Source organism: Zonotrichia leucophrys, chromosome 5 (assembly GCF_028769735.1).
Source record: "Zonotrichia leucophrys gambelii isolate GWCS_2022_RI chromosome 5, RI_Zleu_2.0, whole genome shotgun sequence".
Taxonomy (NCBI): Eukaryota; Metazoa; Chordata; class Aves; order Passeriformes; family Passerellidae; genus Zonotrichia; species Zonotrichia leucophrys.
In genome coordinates, this window is record NC_088175.1 from 19,162,831 (window position 1) to 19,187,340 (window position 24,510).

At 39.0% G+C, this 24,510-nt stretch overlaps 1 protein-coding gene across 7 annotated transcripts in view; it reads right to left on the reverse strand.

Annotated features, from left to right (window-relative positions):
* The window catches only part of MIPOL1 (mirror-image polydactyly 1), a 186,286-nt gene that overhangs the window by 41,730 nt on the left and 120,046 nt on the right, over positions 1–24,510 (reverse strand). For all 7 annotated transcript variants that reach the window (XM_064714569.1, XM_064714568.1, XM_064714571.1 and 4 more), the window contains one exon: positions 10,604–10,698. In XM_064714569.1, the coding sequence (XP_064570639.1) occupies positions 10,604–10,698 (95 nt within the window). The remainder of the gene's footprint in view (positions 1–10,603; positions 10,699–24,510) is intronic.

Below are 24,510 nucleotides of genomic sequence, written 5' to 3' on the forward strand. Positions count from 1 at the left end.
AATCTGTCTTCCAAATAGCTCTTATTACACACACGGTTTTCCTGTGTTTCTTTAACTTACTCTAGAGAGGGCTGCTTCTTATTCTGTATCTGTTTTCCTTCTCTCATTTTAAAGCAAGAGTACCTGCATATTCATAGTCTCTAAAGGTGTTATGCAAAAGGGTAAAACTTCTTATTCAGTTTATACAAATAAAGCAGCTGAAGCAGAATTTAGTGATGTGATTAATCTATATTCATCCATCATTTCAACATTTCAATGGTAGAACTAGAATATGTAGCCTTTGTCCACACACCCTTTCTACAGATAATAGATTTCATAATCCTGCATATACTCTGTATAGATTCTCCAATTTTGATTTTGTGCATTCTTACATTGTATAGAATAGATATCAACTTTAGTGATATCCTCATCCTAATTTTTACAAGTATTTCTATAGGAGTTTCATACTTTGTATTGCTATCTACTCCAAACTACCACTAGCAGTCAGTGGGTTGATTGCAGGTAGTTCTTCCAGAGACTTTAAACCTTCCAAGAACTCAATTTTATTACGCTTTAATTGACTTTGAAAAATGGTTCCTAGATATCCCTAACTGTGTGCTTATTTCAAAAGCATTGAAGAAAGTTACACCTCTCCCAGACTTTTCAGCTCACTGAGAAACCAAGGAAGTCATAACACAAAACCTCAGAGAGCAGAGGTAAAAAAGAAGGTGAGGGAATCAGCCAGGCAAAGGACAGCTGCGAACATAATGCCAGCAGGGCCCTGCATACAGAGTCGTGAGACCATATCAGCATCCAATGGCCAGGAATTCCTTTCTGTCAAGCAAATCGTTGCTCTTAGAGAAGAACAGAAACTCATGTGAAAAGGCCCATCCCAACAAAAACGACAAAGTAAATGTTGTTTTAGTTCACATTACCCCACGACAGCAAATAAGTAGAGAAGTCAGCTCAAGTCCTGTGCGATACAGTGTAAGGACCTGTGCAGCACCTCTAGCCTTAAAGTACTTGGCACAAAAAGCTGTTGGTCCCCAACTAATTTGAAAAACGTAAGAAATTTTGCCACTATAACAGCCAGTAGCAGGAGCAGTAGTGGATTTAGCATAGCACAGGGTGCAAATTAAAGCTGCATCACAGAGCTTGTTAGGCACTCCAGTCCATATTCATGCTGCTTCCTCAGTCCTGCTGCTTAGTGTTTCTATTGGCAAGGCACCTGTGAGGGCCAAGAGCCAGCCCCTGGAAACATGAGGCACAAGGATTCCATAAAGTGTCAGTCAGACCAATCCAACAGCAGCACAAGGCAATTTGAGTGTATTGCATTCTGGTTGCAGGGATGGCGTGAGGTGGTTTGTTATTCCATCAGGTGCCTTGGATCTTTGACAGTTCAGTGCTTCCTCTCTCTCAAAGTTTTCATAAATCACTAAAGCTGAGTTAGAAAGTGTTTCTCCATGCTAAATTGTTTTTTCCCAGTGAGATAGGAAAACTTTCAAAGTCATGTCAGGGCAAGAAGCAAAACATTCAAAATTTTTTGGTGTGTTTCTAAATGAATGAGGGACACAGAAAGCTTAAAGACATGCTGGTGGCTAAAATATTTCATTGGAGGGCAAAAAAATTAGGTACCCACGAACCTCCAGCAGGTTCAGATACTGCTTCACCTTTTCATTGCTTGCCAGACTGCCACTGTAAGCACCAAGCCTATGGTACACACTGGAGTTTCTCTCCACCATCCTTTTTCTTTCCAAATGGCCAAATACTAACTGGAGAATGGATGTGAGTCTGGTCTGCCATGCTCCCAATAAATTTTTCTATCCACAGATTTATTTCTAAAGTCAGTGTCTCTGACTATATTACTGTTAGAAATTTGAACAAATGAACCAAGTGAGACCATAATCAATTCCAAGCTGGAGAACAAGAAGCCTGGGAATGGGCCAGGGACTGGAGGATAATAAATTCAATAAAGTGTGAAATACACAAGGATAGCAAGGGAGGGCTCTGCCTTTACTGCTCACCTGCACCAAGCCACTGAGAAATACAGCCACCTCAGTAGCACCAGCAAAACCTCATGCAGCTGCTTTCCAGGGAGAGCAGCTCACTGATCAGTCTTCCCCCCGTTCAGCTGTCTGATCCAGTTCATGAAACAGCCCCCAAACCTTGGACTTTTATCCCCTGTGACACCAGCAAGAGCTGTGATTGCACAAGCAATAAAGTGACAAAGGAAAGAAGTCACAGGGGACATAGGGGCTTACTAGTGGGAAAATGCTTATGAGACTGCAGACTGACTCACCTAAAATCCCAATTCTTTTGGGGCTGCAGCACCTCACTGCAAAGTGGCACAAAACAGAGGAGGAGAAGACTGAATACATAGATTCCAAATAATCAGGGTGTTGGCTCCCCTCAACCCCACAATTTGACTAAAAATTCACAGAAACCTCCCATGATTGCTGAGAGAAAATGTGGCTTTAACCAATCTGTATTAAAGACAGCAGTATTTCTCCACCCCAATTTTCTACTAATTTTAACACTCAGTTCAATAAACAGAGAGACAGTCCCTGCCTTTCTTTTATTATAACAGAAGACAAATAAAAACCTTAGTGTTCCCTTACAGATTCATTGCTTTCCATATGCTTGGCTGGATCAAACTGGAGCAGGTTAAGTTCCTCCAAAACATGTATTACATGGTCTCCCACTGCATATCCAAGCCCCTCATCTCTTTGGTATATAAAAAGAACCTATTCTGTGCTTGCAAGTGGGAAATTTAATTAGCTGAAGGCTTATGTTTAATGTCAGGTGTCTGAAACTCTTCAATAAAATAGAAGTCTCTGCTGCAAGAACAGAGAATACTTAAAACACAACTGATGTCCTCTCCATGATCCAAAACTGCTCTTCAAAAAGAACTGTGTGGTTTACAGTGATACCATTACTTGGTCATTCTTCTTAATGACTGTAATTACACCATGTCATGTCTAAAGCAACTAGTACTGACACAATGACAGCAACTGCCAGAACAGAGGCAAGCAGACAGGATGAAAAGAGCAGGAAAATGAGTCAACGGCCATAACTGAAAAAGTGAGATAAAAAAAACCAGGTATGAAAAGACCAGTTCTCTGAGGTAAACTGCTGGGACAGGTGCTCAAGGCAGCCTGCTATTGCTTCAGAGGAAGGACTGAGATCACCACTCTGCATTAGTGGTTGCAGCTTCACTAATCCCACTGTCAATGGGTTCCAGTTCATTTGGGCTGGGAAACTGGATGTTAGAGCAGCCCAATCTTCTGCTACACGTTGTGTTCCCCTGAGGAAAATCTAGACTGAGAGAACTCTGAAGAAGACTGAGAGATGGCAGAACAAACAGGCTGAAATGTTTGAGCAGGGGTCAGTCAGAGTACAGGAATCTGACTATTTAGGCTATTTATTGTATTCTGACTTGCTACTGCGGTGGCTGTGAGGATGAATATTGACTTTTTAGGCAGAAATAATTTATAGTTTTTAATAGCCCTTAAAACTGGAATGAAAGCAACATTCTAACAGCAAGAATTACACCATTCTATATCCATACACAGAGTCCATGGAGCATGGTTGATATGGCACCATCTGAGTATTATATTCCATAACATCAGTCATGAAACTATAGAATGGAAGTAAATTAAACACACACAGCTGTATCCAAAGCTTGAATAGAAAAGTCTTTTTATTCAGGACTAGAAGTAATGGCTTACAAAATACCTTTCTTCATCTATTTCGCCTGTTACAGGGTGATTCAGTTCTGTAATTAAGATGAAAATTGCGTTTGCTCCTGAGCCTATAAGTTCTTTATTTGGGAAAATAATAAAAAACTTTCTTGATTTCCTACTTTCACATTTATCAATCTCAGTCTTTAAAAAAAATGAACTTCCATATCATTTTACAAGAGACTTCATGGGAAAAATATATGGACCTCCATAAAACCAACTGCTATTTAGACCATTTGCTTGTGCCACTAAAACATGAGTTCCAAGTATTCCAGTTGAAGTATTGTAAGCATTGAAACTTGTAGATTTAAATTCTGTTAGATCTCTTCAATAGTTTTTAACTTATAAAGTGCTACAACTGGTTAGGGAGCAAGAAAACTGCTGACATTGCATGCAGAGAAACCCTATTAACTGAAAGTTTGAATCTAAAAATACTTATTTCAGGTAATTGTACTTATTAGTACAAAGAGCCTTACTGAAGTTAATCTTCTATTTCATTGCTGAGAACCATCACATAACTGTAAAATAAGGCATCTTTTGCTCCCATGCTCACCATATCTTACATATTCCAATTACTTTGCAACATTATATTGCTTTTGACTGGGATAGAGTTAATTTTCTTCATAGTAGCTGACTCCAACTGACCAAAGGCATACCCCACACCAATATGGTGTCGCACTCAGCATATAAATCTAGGGGAAGAAGGAGCCTGATTATAAAATTTCCAGATCACATAACTGAAAATATGCAAATAAAAAACTTGTGACGATGTTCAAACAACAGAGGTATATGAGAAAGAGGTATTGGGATTAACACTCCCATGTACTTCAAAACTGGTTATTTGGATATAGCCTTCTTTGGTCACTGAGGATCTTATGATTTGCATTAATCTCTAGCTTAAAGAGCACTGTGTGGAAACAATTCTATTAGTAAGAGAGAAATTCTATGCTATTCCTAACTGTTATGCAAATTATAATTTCTGGTATGTATTTTTGAGTTAGCATCCAGAAAACGCAATTTTCTTTTTGAAACTTGACACAGAGACAACACAAGAAGAACAAACAGAAGCACAGAACTTGCCAAACTTTATTTGTAGCCAGCTTCTTGTCCCTTATGTATCTGAATTAGCTTCTTCCTCCTTTTTAATTCCATTTCACTTCTCTGTCCCTTCTAAAGAAGACTGAAATTGTTCTGGAATATACTTTCTTTTCAAAAAGTCAGAAGTCAGAGGGAAAGAAATGTTTCCTCATTATATCTGCAAAAGCTAATTTAAATTTTGGGTTAGGGCATTATGGCTTTCCATGAAGCTCCAGTTTCAGTTAGGATTTGCTTTTCACTTCACCTGAAAAGAGGTGTGGTTTACTTCTTTCACAATTGGAGGAAAAAAAATTAATGTCTTCAAACACAGGAAGATACCAGATCAGAGAATTGTAGAATAATGAGGTTGGAAGTGACCACTGGCAGTCTCCAGCGGAACCTAACTTCTTCTCAAAGTGATACCAATATGAGATCACACCATGTTGCTCATGACTTTATCACGTTGGAAATCTCCAAGGATGGAGATGGTAAAACCTCTCTGGCAACTTGTTCCAATGATGGACAGCCCCGTGGAACAAGTTTTCCCTTGTAACCTGTCTGAAATGCTCTTGTTTCAATTCAAGTCAGTTGTTTCTCACTCTGTTGTCATGGAGCACTGTGAAGAGGTCGCCTTTCTTGACAACCTCTGCACAGACTCTGTTAGGCTGCCATTAGGTCTCCCTGGAGCCAAAAAAGAAAGGAATATCTTTCCTTTCCCAGGCTGTACAAGAGCACTACCCTTGGTCTCTCTTTACATTGCAAATGCTAAGGTTTCCTGACTGTACAGTTGCCCTCTGTCAAAGTTTTTCCAATTTATAGATGTCTTACTTTTACTGGGGACCCAAATCTGAATAGTGTATTCTAGATACCAAGAATCTTCCCTCTGCAGAAAATAGAAGGGGATTTTATATTTTTCCCCTGAAGGTCTCCACTTGTTTCCCTCCTTTAGGCATGTCTGCATGTACTTACTTACACATACAGATAGTCTGGACCTAAGTATCTCTCCCCTGATTTTGTATGATCAAATGATACTTTGCTTTTCCTGGATTATGCCAATGTTAGTGAAAGTCAGGTTGGTATGAAAATGCACATTTTAATGTCATTGTTTACACATGTATGCATACAAAATAGTTAATATACACACAGTCATTACTTTTGTGACCAAATCCTTGAAATGTTATTGTGTGTTAAGGCATGAGTACAAGTGATGTAAGTATTACTTCTATGCTTTAATGGAAGCCTCTAGTTTGTTTTTTTTTTTTTTTTTGTTGGGTTGTTTTGTTCTGTTTTGTTTGTTTATTTGTTTTTGTTTTCTTAAATTTGTTTCTTCTAAGTTAAAGGATGATGTAGTGTCCTGGTTCTGGCCAGCACAGGGTGAATTTCTGCAGTAGCCGGGAGGGAGCATGGCTATGACCCAGAGGACATTTTGTACCACCTCATGACATTTTCCAGTTAGGGGAGAAGGGAGTCTTTTCTGGGGAGAAGGGGTTCCTTCCCATTGGGACAGTGTGGCTGTGGTTGGGTTGGGGTTAGAATTGTGCATGTGAATCACTCTCTCTCTTTTGCATGCTTTAAAAATTAATATTGTAGCTGTTACTGTTCATTTTCTTTTCTCATTGCTTGTCATGGTTTGACCAGGAAGGAGTGGGAATTCTGGGAAGCTGTGGTCAAACCAATGAAGGTTTTGGGTTTCATACTGACACCTGGTGTAGCCAGTGGGGTTTGGACACACCTCCGAGAATACACAGGGGTTAAAAGCAGGGCACTGCCCTGGCACTTCCTCTTTTGGACATCGTCGGGCGAAGAGGTCAGATCCCTTCCCCCGCCCGGCCCGCTGCTGCTGGGCGGGGGAGGGGCCGCCATGCCGTAGGCCTGGGGCCTGGACAGAGGTGGGGGTTGAGGGGGCTTTCAAGGATGGAAGGGTGGGGGAGCCCCAAGAGACATCGAGACATCGGGCAGCCAGCCCCCCCCCCCCCAGGAGAGCAGCCAGCGAGAAGGGGGAGGAAGACTGCCCGGCCGGAGCGGCAGCGTGTGGGCAGCGTGCGTGGGAGTTGCTCCGGGACCGACAGCAGAGACTGAAAACTTTTAACCCTTTCTTGCATGATTGGGGCCTTGCAAAAATGCTAATCCTCCTCGAAGCAGAATAAGAAGAGAGATAAGAGATGAGATGTGGAGATGATTGGATGGGGAGAGATGATTTGGAGTGGCCTTTTGGCTGGACTTTTTCTTGTAGCCATGGACTCAGTTGTTCCTGTGACACAGACTGCATTTAGGGGGAGGCAGTGCCTCAAAACCAGGAGGGTTCATTCGTGAGGACCCCCCGGCCCCAGGGGTTGGAAAAATATGGGGGGACAGTTGTCCCAAAAGCAGAGACTGTGCCTTTCTGGAGTGAGACAAGGCATCCTTGAAAGACAACCCTAAAAGCAGCTCTGATCCATGTCTCGGTGGTGAGAGCACTGGGCATGGAAGGAACATGTCACAAGCGGCAAAAGGACTTTTTTTTCCCCGGGCGGTGCCGAAGTGACAAGGAAGCATCCGAGGTTTCAGTGTGTTTCCAGAAGCCTATGGAACAAGAAGGACTCCTTTCCTCTTCATGAACTGCAGTTTGAGTATACTAAAGTGTCGTGCCGGGCTGGGCAGTTGGTGTTTTTGAGAGAATGTATTGGATTGGGAAAGTCAGGGAGTGGGGAGGAGGAAAAGTGGTTTTTGTAAGGTTTTCAATTTTTTTCTTTTCCTTATAGTCTCTCCCTATTTTCCTGTAGTTTAAGTAATAAAGTGGTCTTTATGTTTAAGTCAGAGCCTGTTTTGCTTATTCCTGGTCACATCTCACAGCAGACACCAGGGTGAGGCATTTTCATGGGGGCACTGGCTCTGTGCCAGGCTCAAACCATGACATTGCTGTTTGCAGTAAATTATTCTTATCTCAACTCCTGATCTTCACCTTCTTTGCCCCAATTCTCTTTTCCATCCTGTTGCAGGGGAAGAAGTGGAAGGGGGAAGGGGGAATGAGTGAGTAGCATGTGTTTTGGAGAGTCTCAGCAAGACCACTAAACTGGGGTTACCATTCCTAAATCATGACTCATAGAAATCTCAGTTAAAGAAAGAAGAAAAAGAATAAAGGAGGATAAAAGCTTTTTGTAAGGCCAGGGAAGACCTAATAGCAAAAGGAGAAGTCACCTAATGAGCCAAAATTGTTAAGCCCCTGTCATGCTGGGGCTTAAGACAGAACGTGTAAGCATCTGGTGAAGACATGAGAGAATAGTAGGTGAAGGGAATGTGCACCCAGCATAGTCAGATTGCAGCTTTACAGTTCTCATGAAGACTGGAGCATGTGTGTAAGCCTATATTTTGCTCACTGGGGAATTATGAAATCCAAAAAAGAGAAGCAACTCCAGGGAATACAGTCTTGAACAGCAAATCATACAGCTAACCCACTTGGATCAAAGCAGCAAACTTCCACCCCAGTTCAAAACAGACTGTCTAAAAACACTCTCAGTGCTTGTTCTAGACTACCATAGCATGGCAAGCACTATGAGGAAATAAAAAGACCCAGCAGACATCTATACATATGTCTCTTCCACATACAAATCAGAGTGCAAATTCTCATTCATTTGGGATGGCTTGGGAAATGCACTGTCTACCTTGCCATTCATACTTACTGTGGCCATCCCACCCTTGGCCTGGTACAGTTCCCAAGGCTTTATGCACATGTGAGATATATTCTTTTCTGTTTCATTTGGCATGTGTTTAAAGTACTGTCACACTATTGGATGACAAGGGCTGCAGATGTTCATGTAACTTAAAGGAAACTGTAACCAAAATGTCAAGTTCATAAGAATCCTCACAATGGCACAATTAATTTCTAACCAAATCAAAAGACAGGCCTGAGAAATTAAATGTTGCTGCTTATGCACTTATTCATATAAGTTGTTGCCTTTTACAACCCTTGCAAGTTCAGCTCCAGGCAGCCTCTGGCTTTTCAAGTCATGTCTCTGTATGCTTAAGACAGTGTTTCCATACAGAGAGGTTGTGGAATCTCCGTACTTAAAGACATTTAAAACCCCTCTGGATGTGGACCTAAGCAACCAGGTCTCAGTGGCCCTGCCTGAGCAGGGCTGGACAAGATGACCTCCAGAGGTCCCTGCCAACCTCAATCAGCCACCCTGTGGGTCCACTCTGGGACACATCAGCCTCTAGAACAGCGAGGTAGGTAGGAGATAAAATCTTGTACTCTAGATGTTATAACTTGTAAAAATCTGTAGTGCTACAACAGTTCTTGCTCCAGGGGATAATCAGGTGAGCATTTCCACACCTTCTGGATAGACTTTGCAAATGCTGTCAGCCAGCTTACAGTTTGACTGATCAAATTAAGAGCTATAAGTTAATAACATGATACATTCTAATGCTGATTCCTGCAAGGCATTATTGTTGATATTTCTGGGATTTAAAGCATTTCAACAAGTAAATGGCTGTTGCTGCCTACTGTACTTGTTAAACATCAAATGTTACTGCAAACTTGATAGCCTAGGCCAAAAATGTAACTCAAAAATCAGTGAAAAGTCTCCTACAATGTGTATAGACCAACACAAGCAAATTCTTAATTTCTAAAATATCAATTAAAAAATTGCATTTCAGTTTTTAAATTATTCAAAAAACCACCCCATTAAAATGAGTAATAAGGGCACCATAATAAATTCTTTCCAGCTTGGTAAATCATACCATAATTGTGCACACACTAAATGCTGACCAAATTCATTAAATGCAATAATCACAAATTGCTTGGGGTTTCTGTTCCCTATTAACAGGCTTTAAATAAATGCCTATGAGATTTAGGAACAAAAGTTGTTTTTGAAACTTCCCTCCAAGGTTTTAATAAACTTAATGAGAAGGGGAAACTTGAAAAACCTCTAGAAACCTGAGTATTTTTCATTTTTGAATGCTGAAATACTGAAAACATACACAGTTCTGCTATTTCAAATGCTTTTTAGACATAAATAACTAGTCCTCTTTATTTCCAATGAGTATAGTATTCACACTATATTTATTATTTACCTCTGTAGCCCACATCCCTCATCACAGACATTCAGCCTTCAGATTCACAATTTTCAGCTGTGTTGATGCCAATTCTCCTGCCTTTAACCTGCTGGCAGGTCTGTATCCCCTCTCACACAGGAGGTCAGGATGAAATGAGAGCTGTAACCCAACATCACTCCATAAAACAACCTAACTCCTTCACTAGACCACACAGAGCTTTTCCTTAGGGACTAAAACCCACTGATCCATGCAAATGTTCAGGGCAGCCCACCTAAATTAATGAGAATGGGTATTTCTCTCATTCTCCATACTGCTACAGAACATGAGGAATTAAAAGGCACATATATTGGGGTTGAAGAAGAAACCAGTATTTTAGAATTACAGATTTATTATTTCAAAATCTATATTGACTAGGTTAGGTATGTGCAAACAATCAGGGAAGAAACAAGCATTTATGTAATCTGGTTCTTTTGTCCATGCATTTTTAAGTGATCACATTGCCATAGCACAGCTTTTTAATGCAAAAATCAACCACCAACTTTTCACTTACCTTAGAAGAAACTAATACAAAACTCAGGCTATAAGAAAGGGACTCCTATTTCAAAGAGGTGGTTGGTGAGCAGTAAAGCAGAAATGCAGGCTTTGATTCATTGATGTATTCACATTTTTCCAACAAATACCTATTTGATAAGGCCATTTCCTCACTCAGTCAGACATTGTACAGAAAATTTCCCCTATGAGTCACTCATTCATATTAGAATCAATCATTTTACCTGTAATAAACACGCAATGTTTGGATTTCCTCTTCTAGTTTTTTGCACTGTTGAAGAGCAGCTTCCTTTTCTTGTTGCAAAGCTATCAATTCTGCCTGTGAAATGATAAACAATCGATAACCAATTTATTCAGAACATCCACACTTTTTTGAAAACACATCAATCTCTCTGCAATAATTTCAACCATTATTACTGCACACATAGAGTTATCCTGCTGTATGTAACATAGTGTTGTGGTTTAACCCCAGCCAGGAACTAAGTACCATGCAGCTGCCTGGTCACTTCTTCTTCCTCCCACTGATGGCATGGTGAGGAGAATCAGAAAAAGAAAGAAAAGAAAATCAAACTTGTTGATTGAGATAAGAACAGTTAAATAATTGAAACAAAGTAAAATATAATAATAATAATAGTAATGATAATAACAACAATAATATTATTTATATGAGTAATTGTAATAAAAAGGAGAGCAACAGAGGGAGATAAATCCCAAGACAGGCAAGTGATGCACGATACAACTGTTCACCACCTGCTGACTAATGCCAAGCCTGTCCCTAAGCTGTGATCACACCCTTTCCTGGTAACGCCCCCCCTTTTATATACTGGGTGTGATGTTTTATCACACAGAATGTTCCTTTGGCCACTTTGGTCAGTTTTCCTGACCATGCTTCCTCCCAGCTTCTTGTGTACCTCCTCACTGGCAGTGCAGGACACACTGAAAGTCCTTGACTTGGGGCAAGCACCACTTAGCAACATCTAAAACATCAGTTATCAACATTATTTGCATACTGAATCTAAACCACACCACTGTACCAGCTACCAGGAAGTAAACGAGCACTACCCCAGCCTATTTAATTCTTATGAAATATTCTTTCTTTTTCTAGCATTGAAATTTTTCTATATTTTTTTCATGATTTCTGCACTAGCAGGATGATGTTTTAAATGGCTTCTCCCACGTAAGTTTTTTGAATACCTAAGGTTAGAACTCTTCAGTTCAGCCAAGTGGTTATCAGCAAACACATTTCATATGACACTTATGTATTGGTATACTGCAAAACTGTTGACCAACATACAGAAAGTGAAGCAAGGCCCTTGGCCATGAACTACTGACACAGGACTCTGGTCTGCACATGGCTCCCTGGCTGTTAAGGGCAGCTCCCATGGTAGCAGCCCCTGGCTGATGTTAGCAGCAGAAGAGCTGCTGGCTAAGCAGGACCCTGAGCAGTGGCAGGCCATGAGCCAGCAGGGACTGCAGAGACTGGCACCGACAGTACATGCTGGGATCTGGGTGCATTCTTACCCAGGATCTGGTTTATAGAGGGGTGAGGGAATCCTTGAGCAATCACCTTCATCTCCCATCTGTGATCCCCACCGGACACTCCCCCTCCCATCTTTGATTCACACTGAAGAGAGAGTGACTCATGACCATAATGGAAATTGCTGCATGTGGCTTGTAATTCAGGAAGGTAGCCAGCCCCAACAGGCCTTACAGTTAAAGAGGAGGCAGGGAGAAATAAGTATTCATGCAGATTTAATATGGGTCTATAGCTTAATCACCATTAATTTTAAAAGTCCAGTTTCAATAGCACTGCAGGGCTGCCTTGAGGGCCCAGGTACCATATAAATAAATCAGTGGGTGATTTATTATTGTAACAACAAATAAGATCAGGCTTCCACAGCAATTCCTTGACACATGAGCCTGAACATTGGGCTGTTTTCCAATGTTTTTAATTCGTGGTGTAAGTTATTAATTGTACAAATTGTAGGGCCCTTAACCAAGAGGCACATGTGTGAGAAATGCCAACTGTGGATTCTGCCAACTCTTCAGGACAGCGTTGCGGAAAAGTTTCTTGGTAAATTAAAGACCTGTTATATGAGCTACAAACCCATGAAGGGGAATGCACATAGTTCAGCCTCTAAGTCTGCCAAACGCACTGTATAAGCATGAACAACTCTGCCTGTATGCCTCAAAGTCTCTCTCCTAAAACAGGGCTCCCGCTTGCTTCTGTTTCCTGTTTGTCTGTAAGTCTTCAAGGCAGGTGTTTTACTGTTTACTGTCAACTCCCAGTCATCTATGGGCAATTCATTCTGCTGGTTGATTAATTATGTCCTGGATACTTGGCTGATTCCTGACAAATTTTATTGAACACTGCATTGCACAAATGCAGCTACACAAGCAGTCTCTGAACCGTGCTGCTCGGTGGGTCATGTTGCACCCAGGGTTCTGCACTGCCCAGGCACAGGACCCACTGCTGTAATTGCTCCTGTGAGAGACATCCATAAAGTTTTAACAGGAAGTTCCTTGGTGAATAAAAACTTTCTTACTATATGGGGGGTGTTCCTTCAGCTTTAAAAGCAGAAAGCGTTAATGTTTAACATCTGAGTGACAGTGGTTTTGAGCTTCTGATACTGAAAACAATGTACTACATGCTGGCAAGCCCTAACTTCTGTCAGAAAGAGGTTAAAATCCTCTGCAGGTGAGCCTCTTGCCTGGTGCAGCTTGCTGCCTTGCAAGCAGAACTCACAGAACACAAGATGTTAGCCAAACCAAGCTATTTTCTGTAATTATACTGTTCTGTAGGTGAAACAACATTCTTAAAAATTGGAAAACACACTTGAATCAAAGTAGGTGGTTTGTTCTAGAGGCCAGTAATTAACATCCTTGCCAATTTTCAGTGTACTGTGAAGTGTGATTGAAATGGTAGACTGGAAGGAAATGTTTGCAGCTGACACACCTACTCAGAGAGATTAACGGCTAGTCTCTTTGGAGAACTATCATAAAAAATACACCTCATGTTCCACTTGCTGTTCAGGACAAGAGTCAGAGGCATTAGAGCCTTAAGACTATCATTTATGTCAGTTTTTCAGCAGAAAAAACTGCACTGATTTGACTGGGTTTGCATCTGGGTTTGTACCAATAAAAATATCAGCAAAATCAGGTTATTTGGATTTAAAAAAAAAAAACAACAAACCCGAGAGCTACAAAAAGTGAAGGGAAGAAAACCAGACATTTGTTAGCCTTCTCAGGAACTTCCAGTGGAGTTGATACTAGGGAGCTTCATGAGACCAACAAAAATCCAAGCCCAAGAGTCTCTATGCACAGCATGCAGCCATGTGACAAAATGACCCATTGTTCACAGACCTGAAGGGTGGTAAACACAAATAAAAGAGTGAAATGTCCTCACAAGGCAGAGATGTCTTCCTTCACTAGAAGAAGGAAAGCAAAACAGTGCTCATCACAAAGTTAAATTGCTAACTAAAATAATGGCATCTGCTCTACAATAAAGAATTTGGAAGACTCCTAAATATATATTGAAATCCATCCATACTGCATATGGCAAAAATCCTGCATGAGCTCACCTCTAGTAATAACAATAGCTGCTTGAGAACTTTTTAACAAAATATTGTTCTTCTGGAAAATGTCAAGCTGAGGAAATCAGAACTTTTCACAGAAATTTATTTGTTTTGATTAAATTGTTTTGGAAGGTAGGGTAAAGAAGAAGCAAGAAGAAGAATTACACACAGGTTCCTCTAGTGGTGGTTTCCCATGAAAAGGTCACTTTAGAGGTGAGCTTGGTCACCTTTTGGTATAGGTGTCACTCTCAGCAAAGCTTCTTTTTAACCCTGAAAGGGTATTCTGATCACTTGGATACTGTGAAAAATATTTCTGAAGATTTTGTTTTGTCCAGAAGTTACTACACTTTCATATTTGGTTTAGTGTGGATAGATCCTTACCCATTCTCTGTCCACCTTCCTGCAAATGGGAATTGTTGTTTCTTTATTTTCTCATTTTGAATTTTAACAGTTTTTTGGTGAAAATTTAAATTTTCCAATTAAATGTAAAATCTAATTGCTATTTATCAAACTTAAAATAGCTGATCTCAGCTAGAGAAAATCTTGGTACTGATGTTTTTGCTGTTGCTTTTGCTTCAAAACATTTAAAGAACAATGTCATGCGCACGCGTTTTCTTACCACAACGTCTGGAAAAATACAAGACATAAGCAAAGGAAAACAGAGGACAAAACTAGTATTTATCTTTTCCTAATTCCTCTAGGGCAAACATGAGCACCCTCAACTCCAATCTAAATTGAAAGAGATAAGAACACACAGCCTCCTATGCTGTCAGGTTCTCTCTGGAACCTCACCTTTGTGTGAGAGACAGCTTTTGTAAGACTTTTCAATATCCAATACAAAAGAAAAAATCCAATTTACTTCACTAATAAAGTTTCATAGCTTTATTTTAATTTATTTATTTTCTAGTGCATTTATATACAACATATATACATATATATATATATATATATATATATATATATATATATATATAGTAAGCACTTATTTTTCCTTTCTGAGATAGGATAAACAAACAACCTTTTCTGTTACCTCTCACTAAGCAGGCTCTTCATTACCTTGATCAATTTAAATGCATGTCTCCTCAGTACTCTGTACTCATGCCAGTAGAAACCTCTCACCTGACACATTCTTGTACTCTTTTTGTTCCCAGTCACCCTCCAGCCTGTTCTGCACACTGGTATTACCCAGTTGACAGTGGAAACTCTTATTCATCCTGAAAAGATAATACCTTACACTTGGCACTAAAATTCCACCCCACTGCTTTTGTTTTTCCAGTACTTGAGGCCATCCCAATCTTTCTGCAAGACAGCTTGAACTTACTTTATATTAATAATATCTCCATGCCTTATTAAAAACAATTCCCAGCTCTGTATCATCAAGCAATTTTGTTGGCACATAGCTGTTCTTCCTGCCAAAGGTTCTCAATGACAGCATTAAAGAAAACTGGTTCAGCACCAGCTGGTAAGAAATTGGAGAGAAATTCCACTAGTGAAATCCTTGGACCTTAACATTTCTTCCTTCAAATCTGTTTGCTGCTGCCTTCCTGCTAACTAGTTCCTTATTGCCTTTGACTAATCCCTCATCTCCTTCATGGGTACATGACATTTTGCAGACAGACATGAGCTAAACGTGCCCATTCTTCCAAACAAGAGACGCTGGGTGAACCTAGCGAGCAGCAAGCAGCATTTCCCACATTAAGCTTGTGCCTGCTTGTAAAATAACAATATATGCATTCCCCACTGAAATTAATAATTTTCCATATGGCACAACCTATAAGCTTATGTGTCAGGTTATATTAAAAAAGTTTCCTTGTCTAAATAATCAGTTATCATATCAAAGAATTCTTGCATGATCGTTCTTGTGTGAAAATTGTACTGTAATTCACTCTTGATGGATCCACGCTTTAAAAATATTTTCCTTCCAAACTTACTCTGAAGACTGGACAATAAAGACTAACTGGTCTACAGCTGGCAAAATTAGATTTTTCCCCTTCTAAATATAGATACTCTCTCTGCTAATTCCCTGTCATATTACACTGCACATGGCCTCATAAGATTTATTAAAGAACTTACTATAATTCCTGGAATTTCAGGTACCAGTTCTTTCAGAACTGGGGATGGAAACCATGCATTAACTCAATGCAAGCACAATAATCTATTGAACAGCTGCCATGTACTCCATTTGCATACATTCACTTTTCTTAACCCTTGTCCTCACAGCTGGCATCTTCATTGCTCAATGCTGAAAGAAACAAAAATTAAAATCACATGCTTTTAGACCTAATCCAGAATTACCCCTGATCTCTGTGCCATTCTCAGACCAGTGGCATATTTCCTCTTTCCTTGTTCTCATTTCAGTTGTTACACTATTGTTTGTTTCAATTTCCTTTCCAAGGGGAAATTTAGCTTAACTTCAGGCAATTTTCATTTGTCTCTCTATCTCCTGTTTTCTAAGACATAACTTCCTTGCTTAATAAGTACCCTTCTTGTGGATAACTTATTTGTACTTTATTTGCATGGAAATTATAACTGACTCAATTAGAATGGGCACCCTTTCTACCCAGTACAATTTCCCTTGGCTTGGCTGAGATACGTGTCAATGCAAGAGTTTAATGCACTATTCCTTGACTCTGTAATAGACACTACCAGCATTTTGCTTTCTACTGCTACAGGATATTCCCACGAATTAGAAGAAGGTTGTGTGAGAAATCTGAGAATCTCCAAGTTAATTTGTACAATTTATGTTCTCAGTCATCTACGTTCGGTAGAGCTGCAAAGGGGAAAAGGGGAAAAAATGGCAGTAAAGGGGGAAAATGACAGTCTTACTACTCTGGGTCCTATGTTATCATCTGGGGTCTGACGGAATGGAGCCTCAAACAGACAAGAAAGAATTGCTCCTATTTTTTGTGAGGAAGAAGTATGTTTCTGCTGATATTAGCAGACTAGCTGGATAGGAAGAGCTCAGGTGTTTTCTCAGGGCAACAGGAGATTGGGAAGCCAAAAAAGATTTCTTTCATTCTGAATTAGAATGAACAAAAACCCCCTCAACTCTGTAAAAAAACTAAAACTGATGAAATATTTTAATCTTACACTATTTTTAATGCTTCTACATTTGACACATCATGTCAGTAAGAGACATACACACTGCCTGATAAGAGCAGGTCATGTTGTGACACATATGAGATCCAACTTCTAACCGTTCTGTTATTTTTACGTTAGCAGCTGCTACTTAGTGCAGATTACAACAGCTCATCTTATTTTCTATATCAAAGTGTCAACACATCCAACTGTTTCACCAACAATACTAGCAGGTAATGCTTTGATCTAGAAAGGAATACAAGCACTTGTCTCATTAATTAGGGGATCAGAGGTTTTCAGGGTCAAGGAAAAGACTCCAGCTAACGAGAGAACTGAAAATGGCTAGCACTCTAATAACACGCTAAGCAACCTTCTTTTTGTTTTAATCACCCTGCTGAAGTGTCAAATTGTTTCATTACAATACAAAGGGGACACATTGACCTAGAAAATGAGATAACATGTTTCAACTTGCATTTAAGTATCAGCTGGCCTTGATTACTTTAAAAATTAAAAGGTAAAATTAGAACTTACTATAGTAGTTGTTAGAAAATATTGACACATCATGAAATACAATTAACAAGAATAAGTCCAAATTTAAAATATAAGAATTAAATGTTTTACTTCTGAAGTTTGAAATGTAGGTTTCAATATTCACCAAATAAAACTTCTAGGAAATAAACTGAGCTGGAAAAGTTTGGAATTGTAACTGAAATTATTAGAAATTCATGCAAAGTTGTTTCTCAACACACAATTTTTCTAAGATAAATAGTTTTTCTAAACTTGTCTCGAATTAAGAGTAAATGGAGAACTGTATTACTGGTCCCTGATGGATCTGCGCTGCTGTGGAGGATCACTACAGGTAGAAAAAATACAATAAAGAACCAGCTGAGGGTTATCTGTGTATGTGAATTTCAGGGTAAGGCTGGCAATTGTGGGAACTCTTGACAGCCTTTGAGTTGCAGCCCTCACCAACCCTCTGCCACAACCACACCCGGGTTGACATACCCTTTGGGCACAAAGGAAAGGCATCTCAACAGCAAACATGACCTTTATGAGTTTGCAGCAGGATAAAACAATTAATCATAATATTTTATTCTACAATCTAATACTACTGTTGGTCCAAATAAATAGCTGTAATGAATTTTTTTTTTTTTTAATAAAAAGCATTATCTCACTGCATTGTTAAGATACACTGGTTTAGATGGAAGTATTTCTGAGGAATGTCAGACAGGATTTCTGAGAGAAGAGAGAACTCCTCCCCAGCCTTGTGATTAGGTTGATTGTTTTGAATGCTGAAACCTAATGCTGACTCCCAGCTTCTTGCATTAACCCACTCTGGGCATCCTGGTGGACTCCTCCCAGTGAGACTGTTTCCCTGCTCCAAAGTTATGTGAATTATCCATGGTTCTGGTGACTGTCATTGTCTTGCTTCTCTCTCCGCAACTGACAAAAATTTTTTTTTTTTTAAATGGCTAAGCATGTGAAAAGCAGATCCAAACAGGGATACATCATGGAAAACAAGATGAACTCCAGAATTCAGCCATGAAAATGTTTGAGGGTGACAAACTTGGATCAGGGAGCTGAAATAAAGGCTTTCCCATACATGATGTGAGAGCATCAACAGTAGCTTTTAAAACTGTATGATTTTCATTTACCTTACAAAGAATACATTAAGGTTTTCTGTTATTGGAAGTAAAAGTTTTAACCCTGAAATCTTTTTAAAAGAAAAAATGGAATAGTCATTTTCAAGAAGTGTTGTGCTTCACCTCCGTCTTATGTAACTTTCCTCAACTCAACCTTTATGCTACCCTAATTTAATATTTTTAAGGAGTTTTTCGGACGACTTGTAAGAGATGCCACTATCTGACATTTAGACTCTTGTCTCCATCACAACAAATTCCCCAGTGAGGATACATTATCATACCAGATGAACATTGCTTGCATGGTTGCTCATTTCTAAGAGATCCTGTTGTGACTGGGACATTAGCAACGGGTCACAACAAATTCTACACAGATTGTGCAATTAGAAGGAAAAAAACCCCACCAAATAGCTTTTGACTGCTCTGAGAAAGAAAACGAAAGAATACAATAGCAATTTTGCTGAGACTAGATATGTATCTGGTTAATTTTATTACAATAAAAGCAAACAATATCATTATGCCTGACATGTGATGCCTTATTCTTGTCCTACGTGGTCACACCACATTGGGAAGAAGCTCACTGTACCAGCAGTATTTAACAAGCAGTTTGCTTCTTTACAAGCACATATTACAGGCACATTTCCCTACCGAAGTGGGCCGATCCCTGGAGGTATTCAAGGCCCGGCTGGATGGAGCTCTGAGCAACCTGGCCTAGTGAAAGGTGTCTCTGCTCATAGCAGATAGATTGGACTTAGATGACCTTCAAAGTCCCTTCCAACCTATGATTCTATAAGTCATCAATTACCACATTATGTAAGAAAGTATCTATATGAAATGTTCATGATAAGTTTCAGTGAGAATTAAGAATTTGCTCATCTAACCTTAGATATGATGAGACAAATTTTCTTCATCATCTGCAGTATTACTCTGTAATAAGTTGTACTTTTTCCAAGCAGTATACTGATATACTGAAAATTACAGGAAAAATCACCTATTTAAAGGACAATCCAAGGCAGGTGGTAAGAGTGTGAGACTAATACATGGAAGCATTTTGTTTTAAAGAATGATTTAGGGAATGAGGACGATTCATTTGGAATTCTGCCCCTGTGAGGTTGACACAAAACTGCAATTGACTTCCCAGGGTGAAGATTTCATTTATGGTTTCCATTATTTTGCACATATAGGTTAAAAACCCCAGAGATACCATCATACATGCCTACCGTGCATATGGATAACTACCTAATGATACTGTAGGTCTTTTTTTAGGTAAGATATAACCATAGTGGATGACAAAAAGGCCCCTGAAAAATTCCAAGGATGACAGCTCCAAAATACACACTCATAGCTGGACTGGGCTTTGCACATAAGTACTCCATGTGCAGAGACACTGACCTTTTGGTAGGAGGGATTTTATTAAGAACACAATCTGGGGGTGCTTTAAAGAGCAAATAGATAGGACTCTATATACAGGTAGGTAGATACTTGACTCACTACTAAATCACAATGTACACTGTAAAAAGAACATAAAAAGAAAACAATCAAGAATACTTTGTTTTAATAGAGAAAGAAAAACCCATTCACGACTGCAATTTCTGCACAGTAGTCATGGCTTTACAATCTATAAGAAAATAATACACATCAATAAATTTCTTTACTTCTCAGAATAAATACCATTTACAGCTGTGGATCTGTGGAAAGGAAACATTACTTCATTTTCTGTAATTCAGGTTTGGCCTTGGTGACATCACAAACTTTTTTCTCATCTAAAAATGTATTTGGAAAAAGCAATTTCAAATAAACAATGGAAAACCATCAGCAATATAGAGAAACTTGTCTTATTTGAAGGTAAAATAAAGATTATTGTTTTGGGCATGGTGTAACCACGTACCTCTTCATGGCTCTATTGGTAACTGGACTGGAAAACAGATACTCTCCCTGAAGACATATCAGGTTACCAAACAGAAGTTTAAAACAAAGGATAAAAACCATTCCTGATTTACTTTAATGATAGGCATGTTTCCCTCAACTCTGAGAGGCCTGACTTCATACCATGAAGATGATTGCACTGTTCATGAAACTTTACTGGCAATCTTCTTAGGGAAAATCAAGAAGGAAACAACTGTGTAAGCTGGAGCAAGCTGAAGAAACCTTCCAGGTGGTGTCTGAGTCCTACTGGCAGGTTACTCTGGGAAAGCTTCAAATGTCAGCAACCATGATAAACCCTTTGTCCACAAAAATTACTTTGGCCACATATGATTTGAAGTCAGTATCTGCCACAAACAGCAAATTGTCAGCACATGATCCAAAAGGTAATGTCATGTTGTCTCAGAAGCTTTGTGGTAACAAAGACCTATTCAATAAAACAACTTTACCCTCACCCCCAAAAGTGTCTTATCCAGTTTGGGGCGGAACTGTACTGGCAGAATAACAGAAAAAAAGTTCATATTACAGCCAGACATGTTTTATCTGTGCAGCAGCCAGAAACTCTGTGCTCTCAGGGTTCTCCATCTGGCACATTTTTGAGGCTCCACTAACATCCCGAACTAACCACAGCACCCAACTCTCTATTGCTAAAAAGAACAGACCAGAAATTATGTTCTGACCTTGAGATCTACTGGCATGACTTTACTCATGTTAAAAAATGGTCAAAAGTTCTCTCCCATTCACCTTCCTAAATGGAAGGGCTGCTAACATCAGACTGTCAAAGGCCCATAGGCCCTAGCACACAGTATGGTTCAAAAGCATCGCCTGGGAGAGTGGGTTAAAACCATGTCAGGGATTTCTCTAAAATAATGCATGAATGGTTGCATGCCATTGTGCATGTCCATGCCATGATCCTATTTTTGTTACTAGTCTATGTTCAGATAACTAGTCTTGTCAACTTATAAGGGTTTAATAAACTTGATTAAGGTTGATAAATCTGACTTTCTCTCATTCCCAGTAAGCACACAGCTGTTAAACAGGGGTCACCGACATCTCCATTTCAAAAAGGCAAGGATGTCTTCAAGAAGGCATCAGTGTCCAATCACATTATCAGAATTTAACTAAAATTCTTTCATAAAAGTAATGAATCTGTAGAGGTCTATAAATATGAATTGGCCCAGTTGCATCATATTACTCTTCCAGGATTTGGAAGGAAAGGCAGCTAAGAGATTAAGAGTTAGTGTTTATTACTTCACCTTGTGGCCTTCACCTTATGACTAGCAGGTATACATACTCAAATTAATCTGATATTTTTGTATACGAAGAAACACAGAATCAAAGTGCTGAGTTCAAAAGCAATTTTTACATCTAAGAAAAGAAAAAACCCCAGTTATGGAATAAAAGCATCTGTTATCAGGAAATTTAGGAATAAGAAAGAATCCATGAGTATGCCCCAAACTGACATGTGCAGAGCATAAATACTAAGACATTCTCAAATGCAAGTCTGTTAGTACTTCTCATTTGATTTCTGAAGTTCTTATCAAACAATATAGCAAGATAGTCTGAGTTCTTTCTCCAGCTGGATTATGTCATGCCTAGCAGTTTTGGGAAAAAGACAGAAGCTCCATGTCTGCACTTGAGGCTGGCTGTAGGCACCATGACCTTGAGCTACTTGTGCAACTGGAGTGACCATGGATTTCTGAGACACTGTGAACAAGCCACCATCGTGTCTCCTGTGATGCAAACATCCTCAACAGATAATTTAGAACAGTTTCAGTCTCTATTGCTGCAATGCCACCTGTGTAAAAAGGATCAGCCATGTTGAGTCTCAGTAGATGATTCTGAACAGAACAACTCCCTGAATCTTGCTGTCTCCACAATCTTATAGCAATGCTTTCTACCCAAGGAGAACTCAGAGTAAGGACTTAAACTAAGAAAAGCAAATAGATGTGTTTGTGAGAACATACATTTAAGTATTTATAGAAAACATTTGTTTGAAAATAGTACAGGAGAAAATTCAATAGAGGGCACTTTCCTATCAAATCAGCAGGCAATGGATCCATCCATGGTTTGCTATGGATGCTATACTGTTAGAGAGATCTGTTGATACAGGTGAGTTACCTTCACTTAGGACTCAAAAGTATGTTCTGATACTACAGATTTCTGCTCCTTTCTGTTAAAAATCTACTATTTTTTTATGAGGTAATCACATCACCTTCTACATAGAGTTAGATTCTAGTAGATCTTTGCATTAGGCAAAAAACATTTTTTTCAGTTCCTATGTACATTTTGGTACTTAGTTGCCTGTAGTTGAGTCTGTGGAACTCAGACTCAACTACATTTCAACTGGGAAAAAAAGTAATATTGTAATCTTTGGAGTAAGGGAAGTGAATGAGAAAAGAGATACATTACCCATGATAATTTTCTGAAAAATTGTTAACATGTGAAATAAAAGAATATAATCCACTGAAAAGAAAAACATTTTTCTCAACTATCAGATCTTCCAGCAATTTTCAACAGTATAATCTAATACAGAATGTTTATTTCTTTCTTCTTATTTGTGCAACACTGAAACATAATTTTCATAAACAAAGATTGTTGTGTACAAAAAATCTTCGTGATAAACCCAGACAGTAAACACTTATCTGTGTTACTTTCTTAAAATTTTAACCAATCCTTTTGTTTTTAGTCATTCAGCGTATATATTCTACTTTTGCTCCTATTAGACATTTCTCAACTTGAACACCTGTTGAACTAAACTTGTCTTGCCAGAATATTTTTAATTATGCAATCTGTATTCTGTCAATGGCAAGCACTTGAGGAGAATTTCTTTTATACCTTTCAACATGCCCAGCAGACAATTAAGAACTCAGTGTACAGAAATATTTGCCAACTGAAATGTTAGTAAGACAAGTTTAATCAAGTGATCTTGACTAACTTTTACCAAAGAATCACAATTTTCATCATCAGGTTATCACTTCAAAATACCACTTTAAATGCTATTTCTTAGAAATTTTTATTTACTCAAGCCTTTCACACAATCTGTAATACATGCCTGACTTGCATAATACCTCATCCATAGATCCATTAAGGCTTGAATACTTTCTTTTCATGGGTAGCACAATGAATGCCAAATTTGTCTCCAGCTTTTAAGAAAATTTGGTTTTTGCAGGGAAAATCCTCACCCATTGAAGCCAACAGAAGTTCACTGTTGACTTCAATGGGATTAACATTTCCCTGTATTTGTATACATGCATTCTCTCCATTTAGTGACAAGTATTCCAATTATATGTGTGCTGTACCCAAGGATAAGTCTAATTAAGAGAAACATCTTTGAATTAGTGTTTGATGACTGATACCATAAATGTAGATATTTAGACAACCATTGTGCAGATCCCTCTCCAATTCTGTACCAATAAAATGATGAGATATTTCTGCAGTGCAAGGTGCCACCTGCCATTTACTTTTAAAGTAAAAAAATACATGGAGGAAAGAAAAAAGACTGTACAGCAAATTCTGCAAAGCATCTGAAGAGCAGTAAAAGAATTCTTAAATAACTATCACTTTCAGAATGATGACACTTTTTTGGGGAAGGGCTGCAGAGCTATTAAACTCATCCACAAACAGGGAAACCCATTACTTTCTTTTGGAAGCTGCTGGATTGGCAGCCCTATTGCATAAACATACTGTAGTAGATTATCTCCGTTGTATGAGACTCCACAAAATGCTTTTGATCCATTTCATCTTGCAACTTAGCAAAGAAATGTTGCAATAAGAAACTGCACCAGAGATCTGAAAAACTTAAGCTCTGGATTACCATATTGTGTTGTCCTGCCATTCAGTGTGTCAGACAAAGGCAGTGGTGTTTAAAGTAGAAAAAGGAAAAAGAAACTGGTCACAGAAAGTGCCGAGAAC